The sequence below is a fragment of the Amyelois transitella genome, chromosome 27, assembly GCF_032362555.1.
Source record: "Amyelois transitella isolate CPQ chromosome 27, ilAmyTran1.1, whole genome shotgun sequence".
Classification (NCBI taxonomy): Eukaryota; Metazoa; Arthropoda; class Insecta; order Lepidoptera; family Pyralidae; genus Amyelois; species Amyelois transitella.
In genome coordinates, this window is record NC_083530.1 from 5,402,439 (window position 1) to 5,415,452 (window position 13,014).

Sequence of the window (13,014 nt, forward strand, 5' to 3'; positions counted from 1 at the left end):
TATGTATGTATGTGTTTATAATAAACTAGCGACCCGCCCCGGCATCGCACGGGTGCAAAATTATAAATGTTTGTTTGTTTGTTTGTAATATCTTTATTGCATAGAAATTTACACAGTAACAAGAAAATAGTACAAAGTTATAAAATAAACAAATCACTAGCAATGGCGGACTTATCCCATAAAGGGATCTCTTCCAGTCAACCAATCAATGTTATTATTATACATAAAAACCTCCGTCTTGAATCACTCTACCTGTTACAAAAAACTGCATCAAAATCCGTTGCGTAATTTTAAAGATGTAAGCATACAGACAAACAGACTAAAATAGCGACTTTGTTTTATACTATGTAGTGATGATATACATATATATGTAGTGACAACAATTTACTTACCCGTCAGTAGCAGTCTATATGAGTTAGCCATGTCGGGAAGGAGGGCTTCCCTGGTCGGCGGTCTGTGGTCCAGCTCCAGGTCATGGTGGAATGTGCAGTTTTCATGGCCTTGTGGAAAAGTAATATACTTTATTAGTTCCTATACTTAATTAAATCGCCATAAAATAGAACATAAATATAGACGGGACAGATTACACAGATTGGAGTTAGCCTCGAAGTAGGCTCGAGACTTGTGTTACGAGTTACTAACTCAACGATACTATATTTTTTAATAAATACTTATATAGATAAACATCCAAGACTTAGACCAATCAGAGAAAGTCCGTTTCTAATCATGCCTTAGCCGGGATTCGAACCCAGGACCTCCGCTGTCGAAGCCAAGCGCATTGCCGCTGCGCTACAGAGGCCGTCACACTTAAGTGACACTAAAAATATTTCGGAGGAAATAATGAAAGCCTAAAAATAATTCGGTTGAAGAGTTGGTGCCATATATAGAGCCGTAATAATCCACATAAGAAAATTCACCCAAAATATAAAGAACTAATCAGGAAAAGCACATAATTTTCCACTTCACTACAGTCGGTTAAAAAGAGCACATAATGTTATATATACATCACACAAGAAAAGCAATTCAATTCGAATAAATGTATTATTCATCAAATTCATAGCATTATGAATGAATGATTATTTTGTGGTTCGGATATGTGGTTACAAAAATAATGTATTTAACATTAGACTAATCTTAAAAGTAAATAAGATACAAATAATATTATTTTACTAGACAGGAAAAACATTTTCATTCGTACACATAGGTTGTACAATGTCTTATCCACTACAAGAAACATATATGTACATATAATCACGTCTCTATCCCTTGCGTGGTAATCAGAGTCAACAGTCTCGAAAAGACAGAAGTGACTCCTGTCTGATCTCCGCATTCTTTGCAGGGGAACCTTACCCATATTGGATCACGGTAAAAGCTACACAAGACGTATGTATCTATGCCCTTGTCATCTTTTACGATATCCATGGTTAAGAGATAAGAGTGGTCCTTTTCTAATGTGTCAAGGACCACAAGGCATGTGCAATGCAACTATCGATATTAAAATACGCACAACACTACGAAAAGCCGCCATTTTAGTTACACAGTGAATTTTTACATTCACATACATAAATCAGGTCTTTTTCCCGGAGGGATAGGCTGAGACTATATTTCCATTTGCCACGATTCCTGCATACATCTTTCGCTTCATTCACATTCATTACTCTCTTCAAACAGGCTCGTCGGTTTCGGGTACTCTTAACCGGACCTTTTGTCAGAACTTCTCCTATTTATTCAATTGGATTTTCACAATTTGTTTAAGAGAAAATACATTCAGATATATTTTCTTGTAAAGAGTAAAAGAAAAAAAGAATAGGACCATTTCTTTCTCATGGACGTCGTAAAAGGCGACTTAGGAATAGGCTTATACAATTGGGATTCCTCTTTTAGGCGATGGGCTAGCAACCTGTCACTATTTGAATCTCAATTCCATCATTAAGCCAAACAGCTGAACGTGACCTTTCAGTTTTTTGATGACTGTTAGCTCTGTCTACCCCGCAAGGGATAAACACGTGACTGTATGTTATGTTAACGTTCTTTTTTTATCAATGACTTAAATAGACTTGATAATACGAACCAGGCGTAGTAGAAGTCCTAGGTGTCATCGGCGTACCGGGGACTTCTAAATCATTGTCGACATCATTCATATGGAATGTCTTCAGGGCTTCGGGTGTCTTTTTGTATTTACCCACAAAAGATTTGTTTGTGTCCACCCCGTTCTCTTTGTCCTCCGATATAGAGTTCCGTATGGATTTAGAGCTGACACGTCGTATTAATGACGAGGGAGGTACAATTGGGTCTGAATCCTTGCCGTTTACTGATGCCATTTCTGATCTAGAAGGTTCGGTCGGTTGAAAATGTAAGTTCCAGTTGTATTATAGAATTAAAACCATAGATAATTCTTGAAATCGTAATAAAAATTTTATGTTCTTTACAATATTGTATTAATGTTGTAATAATTGTATGAATCTAGTTTTTTCAAGTCTTGATTCGAATGGCAATTCTTTTTCCTAAATACTTGTATATTTGACAAAAGAACACTTAAAAAAGTCAAGAAAATAATTTAACTTAATTTTAAAAAAGTTAGAGAAAAAAATAAATGTCAAATAACAATCTTTTATATTTTTTTAATGTTATATTAAGTGACATTAAAAAAAACTACAAATTTATTGAAGAAAGAAAATTAACAATAAATATACACAAATGTACGGATTGCAGCGCTTATAAGATATAATGTATGTATATATACAGAAACTTATAATGAAGATTAAAAATATGACGATTAATATATCGACAAGTTTCTCAGTTCAAAACAAATTGAAAGAAAGGTTATCAATATGTTAGACGCGTTAAATTGTGATAAAATTGTCTTTGTAACTGTTTATCAATTATGAGCACGACCCCGATTATTCCATTGGATGTATGGATAATTCATATCTTCCTGGCTAGAGTCCCGGTTGCATCCTCACCACTCTGGAGAGGAGCCCGGAGCCTCTGACCATGGATCCTGGATTACATGAGTCAGGTTTTTACACGAAGCGTGTCACATCTGACCTCCGTAAACTTTGCAGTGATATGGATAATTCATATAACTGGGAATACTACCCTCCTAATATTATAAGTGCGAAAGTTTGTATGTCAGAATGTCAGTATGGATGCTTGTTACTCTTTCACGCAAAAACTACTGAACCGATTACGATGAAATTTGGTATGTGGGTAGCTGAAGACCCAGAATAGCACATAGGCTTTTGGCACTTTTTATCCCAGTGTTCCCGCGGGACTGATAGGGTTTTCATACGGACGAAGTCGCGGGCGGCCTCTAGTAAAATATAAAAGCAATACGACCATATTTTTAAGAATGGATTATATTGTTTTGAGGCTTCGTTCTATCGGAATCTATACTAATATTACAAAGCTGAAGAGTTTGTTTGTTTGTTTGAACGCGCTCATCTCAGGAACTACTGGTTCGAATCAAAAAAATATTTTTGTGTTGAATAGACCATTTATCGAGGAAGGCTTTAGGCTATAAAACATCACGCTGCAACTATAAGGTGAGAAGAAATAATGAAAAATGTAAAAAAAACATCCTTGAGGGCATCAATGATGCCCAAAATAACTATTCCACGCGGACGAAGTCGCGGGCACAGCTAGTTACAATAAAACAAATAGTATATTAACTCTTAGGTTCACCAATCTATAAAACATTGTATAGTGTGTACAAGTCATTGTATTTGTGGTAAGCAAAAAATGACCGCTGTTTTAGCCACGTGAGTGTATGTAATATTAGATCTAAGCTATATTTAGCCAGCGGATTTCACAATTCATTTAGAGGTCAATGTTCAATATCTTTTAATTCTGATTTTGCCATAAAATGCATATGCTAAAACATTTGGAAACGAAGATTATATTTAAAAGTGCGGCCAAGAGCGAATCGGACTCGCGCATTAAAGGTACCGTACCATCACCACGTTCGTTATTTAAATATTTTTTTTATATATTCACGTTTATGTTTATTAAAATCGACCAAAAAATTGCTTAAAAATTTTTAATTTAATAAATTGGTTTATTTTATTTATTTTGAAAGTTAATATACAATAAAACATACATACATATAATCACGTGTATATTTTACACGACCTCCGCAACTTTTGCTGGGGAACCTAACCCGCTTGGTTAATGGTTCAATCCAGTCATATTCATTCAGTTCAACTAATGTTTCATTCATTCATTAACCTTGATATTGACAATGATTTAACCCACGTTTTCAAAGTGTTAATTGTAGCGGGGTCTATGTATGTCTTGTTTTACGTACCATTGCAAATCAATCATAATAATGACATAGTGTTTTTACGCGAACGCCAAAGTCAAGGTTATGAGTTTGAACAGTCTAATGAATGGTTGCGGATGTCTGCTAATATTTTCACGTCTTTATTCGTTACGGAGTAGACAGAGCATTCGGTATTTAAAGATTAATATTGATGTTTTAGTTCTGTTTTTTTTTAGTTATATAATTATGACTATATGATCTAAAGGTCATGTTAAGAGTACCCTAAACTAAACTGCTGGGCTTGCATGAAGAGAGTTATGAATATGGATGAAGCGAAAGAAGTATGCAGGGATTGTGGCAAGTGGAAAGATGTGGTCTCTGTGTACTTCTACGGGAAAGAGGTGTGATTTATATAATGTATATTGTGATATATAATTATTACACTCTAATGGTATAATTTTTGACGGCCTCTGTGGCGCAGCGGTAGTGCGCTTGTCTGTGTCACCGGAGGTCCCGGGTTCGAATTCCGGCCAGGGCATGATGAGAAACGAACTTTCTCTGATTGGCCCAGGGTCTTGGATGTTTATCTATACAAGTATTTATTATAAAATATAGTATCTCGTAACACAAGTTTCGAACTTACTTCGAGGCTAACTTAATCTGTGTTATTTGTCCCGTATATATTTATTTATATTTATTTATTTAATTTTATATTAACAAAGGTGTCGGAGTTCAGACGGGAGTCGTTTCGTGTAAAAACCTGCCTCACCCAACTCCGCATCACGGTCTAAAGACGCGCCCTGGACTCGTCTCCTGAGAGGTGAGGATGTTACCGAGACCAACCAGGAGGAAGAAGATGAAAGATAGTTGGTAATAAGACTATACATACGTACATATATAAAGTCACGTCTATATCCCTTGCAGACTACTACAGTCTCGAAAAGACTGAAAGGCTACGTTCAGCTGTAACAGTACAGTAATACCATTGTAGATGTTAGTTTTATAATTAATTAAGTAAAAGTGCCGTGTGGTTTCCGGCACTAATAAACTATAGGCCACTTCCTTTGTCGCTGCCGTAAAAGGCGACTAAGCGGTAGGCTTATAAACTAAGGATTTCTAACTTCAACTATATTCAAGTATTCAAGGAATAAATGATTATGATTCTTCTTTTAGCCGATGGGCTAGCAACCTGTCACTATTTGAATCTCAATTCTATCATTAAGCCAAAAAGCTGAACGTGGCCTATCAGTCTTTTTAAGACTGTTGGTTGTGTCTACCCCGCAAGAGATATGGTCGTGACTCTATGTATGTATGTATTAAGTAAACAACACCAATCCAGTTTCTTGTAAAAGTAATCTTATGATCCACTTTCTGACATATTGCATCATTTATTTTCACTTTTTTAACCTGTCACCATTCCGGCCATAAAGTTTATATTTTATGTCTTAAGTGATTTCTAAATAATTAAAAAATATTATGCAATTGAGTGAAATTGCATATAAATACCTACATACATAAATATATCGTGAATTTATATGTTTTATGGGGTTGACAAACTCTCGTAAAGTCAGTCTCGGAAAGACTGGAAGACCACGTTCTGCTGGATTATTTAATAAAAGAGATTATCATTTATTTATGACTAGCTGTGCCCGTGACTTCGTCCGCGTGGAATAGTTATTTTGGGAATCATTGAAGCCCTCAAGCATGAATAATTTTCCCCGTTTTTTTCACATATTCCATTATTTCTTTGCTCCTTATACCTAGTTGCAGCGTGATGTTATATAGCCTAAAGCCTACTCGATAAATGGTCTATTTAACGCAAAAAATAATTTTTCAATTCGAATTAGTAGTTGCTGAGATTAGCGCGTTCAAACAAACAAACTCTTCAGCTTTATAATATTTGTATAGAAGAGAGAGAAGTCATACATAAGGCAGAGCTGGAGCCCCTAAGCAGAGAGTTGGTGCAATTCTAAAGCATTGCTAACATTGAGATTCAAATAGTGACAGGTTGCTAGCCCATCGCCTACAAGAGAAAACCCTCGTTTTAAAGCCTATCTTTTAGTCGCCTTTTACGTCATCAATGGAAAAGAGGAGGGATAGGCTTACAAACTTGGGATTCTTTTTTAGGCGATGGGCTAGCAACCTGTCACTATTTGAATCTCAATTCTATCATTAAGCCAAATAGCTGAACGTGTCCATTCAGTCTTTTCAAGACTATTGGCTCTGTCTACCCCGCAAGGGATATAGACGTGACCATATGTATGTATGGAAAAGAGATGGAGTGGATCTTTCTCTATTGGTGTATTGGCAATCGTGACGCGGGCAAAAACGCGGTTTTAACATATTATTCAGTTAATTGCAGAACTTAAACAATCACATTTAACGACACTGCTCAGTTATCTAAGGCATGTCCTTGTTTGGGGCAAAAGTGAACGTATGTCCTTACTGCGTACACTCGGACAAACAAACCTATATATATATATATTATTAATAGCTATGCCCGCGACTTCGTCCGCGTGGAATAGTTATTTTGGGCATCATTGAAGCCCTCAAAAAAAAAAAGGAAAAGTGGTCAAAAGTACCCGAAACCGCCGAGCTTGCATGAAGAGAGTTATGAATGTGGATGAAGCGAAGGAAGTAGGTATGCAGAGATCGTGGCAAGTGGAAAGAGGTAGTCTCTGCCTACCCCTCCGGGAAAGAGGCGTGATTTTATGTATGTATGTTGAAGCCCTCAAGGATGAATAATTTTCCCCGTTTTTTATTCACATTTTCCATTACTACTTCGCTCTTAAAAGTTGCAGCGTGATGTTTTATAGCCTAAAGCCTTTCTCGAAAAATGGTCTATTCAACACAAAAAGAATTTGTTAATTAATTAATTCTAACCAGTAGTTCCTGAGATCAGCGCGTTCAAACAAACAAACTCTTCAGCTTTATAATATGAGATGTATGAGATGTATTTATAGGGATATCAAAGAAATTCACATTGTGCAACACAATTAGTAGGTATACAAATTGTAACAACATTTTTTTTCGGCTTTAACTATCTAATATTTTATAAGTAATGTTCTCCTACAAAGGTTGCGGAGGTCAGTGACTCGTTTCGTGTAAAACCTGACCTACCCAATTCAGGATCATAGGTTCATCAAGGTTTTAGGCTATATAACATCACGCTGCAACTATAAGGAGCAAAGAAATAATGAAAAATGTGAAAAAAAAAACGGGGAAAATTATTCATGAGGGCTTCAATGATGCTCAAAATAACTATTCCACGCGGACGAAGTCGGAGACGGAGGTCTGGCGGGAGTCGTTTCGTGTAAATAGTTGATTTACTCAATCCAGAATCATGTCCAAAGGCGCGTCGGGTTCTCCAGAGAAGTTAGGATGTAACCAGGGGGAAAAAATAGGAAGAGACGAATGTCAGAATTGTGTTGAAAGAAAAATGACTAACGGAAGACTAGTGTAAGCATTTTTGGACGATTACAAAAGTCACGTGTAACAAAAATGTGATGCTTTCAAAAAATACTAAATCAGTGCATTTTTGTTTGTATTTCGAAACTGTGTTGTATTACGGTTTGTTGTGTCGAATTACGTTTTGTAACCCCCAACCGAAAAGAGAGGTCAATGTTTATGTTTTTTATTAGTTGATCATGCAACTGTGGTAATTTATGGCCTAGGATATCAAAGGAAATGGTTTCATTTGTGTTATTAAAAAATTAAATTAAAAACAAAATGTAAACTGTAGAAAAGTATGTCTGTTTTGTACACAATTAAAAAAAAATATTGAGGGGCGATTAATGGGGCAATGGCAGAAGTATATGATAAAAAAATGCCCGTCATTTTATGCACGTTAATTTGCAGAATAATTTTGATAAAACTTTTTGATGTATGTAAAGTAAATAGGCAAAATATACGAATAGGCAGTTGCCAATATTTTTTTGATTAAAAATATAAACTATATTTTCAGTAGTTTACAATTAATTACATAAAAGGGACTCTACAAATGCAAATATGGCTTAACTTTTTCTAATTTGTATTAAAAAATTAATCTGGCAAAATTTCACATCAAATTTAAATCAAATTTTGGCAAAATTGAAGAATTCACATTCATTAATTTAATTTTTTTTTAAATTCTATGGATGGCAGAGTTAAAATATTTCATATACTTAGGTGGTTTTATAGAAAACCATGTGTGATGAATTATGTTGCTTAATTCTGTTAATACGTTAAAAATAAGTAATATTCTTTAAAAACAAATCAAAAAAACAAATTGATAAAGTAATATACATTAGAACTTTATATCTGTATGTTAATTTATTACGAAAACAGCCTGCACTTTTAATAATGAAAAAAATAACTGTACTATATCCGGAAAAAGCTTACTAGGCAAGATTATTGTCAATGACTTTACTTAGTAACAGGTCACAAGACTAAGGAACTAAATACCGGAACTTAACACAATTTGACATTGCCAATACATTAATCCAGCAAGGTTATCTATGAGGTCGTTTACCTTTTAATTAAAAAAATATAAGTATCTTAATTAATTTGCATTAACTTTTTAATGGTCATAGTTTTATGCCAAGATTTAAAAAAAAAGAAATGGCGCGCAATCCGTACATGTGAAAACAAAAGTGTTCTACTTACGAAATTCGCCGCGAAAATTCCAGGGAAATTTAAATTATAAAACACAGGTTTTATAAAAAAAGAACAATGTTTATGCTGGATGACGCGTAAACGCGATCATTCCGTTTGGCTGACTGAGATCGGTAGCAAGCAACAGATGATTATGTACGCGAGTGCTCGATACTGCGCTTGTGTGAAAATTGAATCGATACAAGTCACATGTGCTTGGGAGAAAAGGAAACAATCGATAATAGATTTTAACTTAAGGAAATAGGGATTGTTTTAAAGTAAGAGAACATCATTGTTTTGGTTTGTGATTGCGATATCAGAGGGTCTTCCTTTTATTTTATTTCTGTTGTTAGGAACTTTTTTGAACAAACAAAGAAAGCGTCTCGGCGGAACAAATAGTACATTAATTAGTTAAATTTATATTTATACAACCCAATTTTTTATAATTATTTTTTATTAAAATTAAAATTGTAGTAAATTCATTTATTTGATTTGTAATAAGGTACCATCACATCAAAAATAAATAACAACCTTTTTAAGATACTTATTGATGCTGTTGCTAGGTAAAAAGAATAACTTCAGTTCGGAAATGCATATTCTCAAATATTACAAAAAAAAAAACTCAATGTTTTTTAATCTTGGATGCGTAAATTCTGACAAAAAAGTGGCCAAAATTAATTATGTTGCTAGGTTATTTTAGAGTCATAGCATAAAATCATTTTTAGAGACATAAGAAGCTGGATTTTTTGTGTCATACGATGACACTGAATGATGCAATAATAAATGAAAATAGGTACTTTTTGATATTTTATGCTATGGCATAATAGCATAGTTCATTTTCATTCAATGTGATGAAATATCGTGATAAAAAATGATGCAATAATAATACCCGTATTTGAAAAAGTGTCACGCGTTACCTAAATTTATTTTGACATGCATGATCTAAAACTATTAAATGTAGCATAAAAAACATACACATTATATTAATTTTGTATATCATTATGTTTTTTTAATGTATTCAACTTTATTACGGTTCATGTATAAAAAGCGGACTAAATATAAGTAAAAACTTATAAAGATTTCTTACGTTAAATGTCAGGGAAATGTTAAAAAATCCATCATCATTTCATAAAAATACTATTCATGTAAATATTGACTAGTGGAAAAAGCCTAAAGCCAGTATAATCAACAGGTTATTTTGAGTAAAGAGTTTGAGAGATAATAAAAATATATATAGGTACATTAATAATTATCAAAACTTAATTAATAATTTTACAAAGCCTGTTATCTATCTATATATATAAAACTCTTCCGTTACTGAGTGACTGACTGACAGACAACGCACAGTCGAAACTACTGGTCGTAGAGAGCTGAAATTTGGAATGTAGGTTCCTTGGGATATGTAGGGGAGCACTAAGAAAGGATTTTTGGAAATTCAACCCCCAAGGGGGGGATAAGGGGTAAAAACGTTTCTATGAAAAATCTTATTCCTTGGGTTTATAAACTTGAAACTTGGCATGAACACGTACATAGGCAAGTAAATATGTTTGACATTATAAGTTTTTTCAAACTACCCTCCAATCGTGATTTAGGGGGTGCGATTGGGTGACTGATTTATTAACGCACAGCCGAAACCGCTCGGTATAGGAGTCTGAGATTTTGAACAGAGGTTCCTTTAGTAACATAAGTGAGCACTAAGAAGGGATTTTTGAAATGTCAACCCCCAAGGGGAGGAAACGGGATAAACTGAGCCGGGGCTGCGGGAAAGTTCTAACGAGATACCGTGGCCCCGGAACGCAAAAGGCAACTGAAGGAACGAGGTGGGTTTTAGTCAGTAAAAGTCTGACACTCCCTTCCGTTCCACCCAGAGCGGGAGAGGTCATTTGATGATTTCCCATCCTTAAAAAAAAGACTTTGTATGACAACTTTCAGTCGTCTCTTTAACATACATAATAACATACATAATTATGTACATACATGCATAACATTAATAACATCACGCCTTTAAATCCCTATTTTGTGTTAACACTACCCATACAAACAGCTAAAAGGAAACAAGTGAAGAGACGAAATTTGTCCGCATCCATTTTCACCTAAATTCTTAACGTTAATGAGATTTACTTTTTATTATCAGGTCAACCTAATAGCCTCACATGTACGTATAACTTCGTAAGAATTTTCTTTCAACTCCTAACCGTTGAGGAGTTGTACCTTCCATCATCAGCTCATTCACATGGGATGATGACTATCAGACGCAAATACTTAAACAGAAGGAAATCCTGTAAGGCCTCTTCGTCCTATAAATCCTGTTTTTTTTTCTTTTGAGACGATGATTTTGTCTCGCTTTATTTTTTCTATATAGATTTGTATGTATACTAATATTATAAAGAGGAACAATCTATTTTTTTATATGTTTGTTTGTTTACACATGTAATCGATAAACTCCGAAACTACTGAATCGATTTCAAACATTCACCATTAGAAATCTACATCATCCCTGAGTAACACAGGCTATATTTAATTCCAGTTGTAACAAGATTTCAGCCTGTGGAAGAAAAAGCCCTGTCGAGATCATTAAAAAACGCTATATATAACCGAATTACACGTGCGCGAAGCCGCGGGCGGAAAGCTAGTAATTTCATATTTTGGTTTCCAAAAGACTTTTTGAAACTTTCTTGCTTCTCATACATACATACATATCGTAACATCTATATCCCTTGCGGGATAGATAGAGCCAACAGTCTCGAAAAGACCAATAGGCCACGTTCAGCTGTTTGGCTTAATGATCGAATTGAGATTTTTGCTTCTCTACACTCCTTAAGAAGCCTACTTCCCAATTTCTATCTTCTTGCATAAACAACCGTGTGGTTCCCAGCACAAATAGAAAAAAAACTCTTTCCCATGGATATCGTAAAAGGCAACTAAAGAATAACTTTAAATACTTGGGATTCTTACGCGATGGGCTAGCAACCTGTCACTATTTGAATCTCAATTCTATCATTAAGCCAAACAACTGAAGCCTATAGGTCTTTTCGAGAATGTTAGCTCTGTTTACCCCGCAAGGGATATAGACGTAACGATATGTATGTATGTATGATAATCAAGAAATTTTCAAAAAAAAGGCCCTCGGCTATACAGTTTTAGCTGTGCACTATCTATCAATTTGACGATCACTTATTATCATATATTACATTGATAACATATCCGTTTAGTATTTAGATGTAGTACTATGTAGATAACTAGCTTTATAATATTAGTATAGATGTAATGTAAAATTAAAAGCATTTATGTACACAAACAGCTGAAATAAAACCGAGGTTTAGGAATTTGGTGAGAAAGAGGTATAATATGTATCATTTACGTGAATGCCTAATCATAGAAAAAAGTTTTTTTTTATTTACAACATCTACATGATACATACATACATACATACGGTTACGTCTTTGTCCCTTGCGGGGTAGACAGAGCCAACAGTCTTGAAAAGACTGAATGGCCGCGTTCAGCTATTTGACTTAATGATAGAATTGATATTCAAATAATGACAGGTTGCTAGCGCATCGCCTAAAAAAGAATCCCAAGTTTGTAAGCCTATCCCTTAGTCGCCTTTTACGACATCCATGAGAATGAGATGGAGTGGTCCTATTCTTTTTTGTATTGGTGCCGGGAACCACACGGCACTCCTTTTCATTTTTACCAAATATCTCCCCAGCTTAAATCTCTGAATAATGTAGATGTAAGTGTCTCATCTGTATAAATGAATGATTAATTTATGACGCAATAAATCGAGTTACTATGCAAGAAAGATTTTCATAGGTACATTGGTGAAGATAAAGATTATTCAATGAATAATATTCATGCCGAAATAACAAATGAATACAATAAATAATTAAAAAAATTGACATCAATATAAAGATATTAATGTCAGTATTATACAATAATTATCATATTTATTCCGCAGTTCAAGATAACATTACTCATTTACTTTTATTAATTTACACCTTTTAAGTTTTATTGTGTACTGATAGTATTTTTCAATACGTAAAAAAATTGCGACTAAGGGATAGGCTCATTAAAATTGCGATCCTTTTTTTAGGCGATGGGCTAGCAACCTGTCACTATTT

General features: G+C 34.4%; 1 protein-coding gene across 1 annotated transcript in view; it reads right to left on the minus strand.

The window, feature by feature from the left end:
• Nucleotides 1-13,014, minus strand: part of LOC106130403 (GTP cyclohydrolase 1) — a 30,332-nt gene that overhangs the window by 4,091 nt on the left and 13,227 nt on the right. Inside the window, exon 2 of the mRNA XM_013329239.2 lies at nucleotides 393-500. Coding sequence (XP_013184693.1) covers nucleotides 393-500 — 108 coding nt within the window. The remainder of the gene's footprint in view (nucleotides 1-392; nucleotides 501-13,014) is intronic.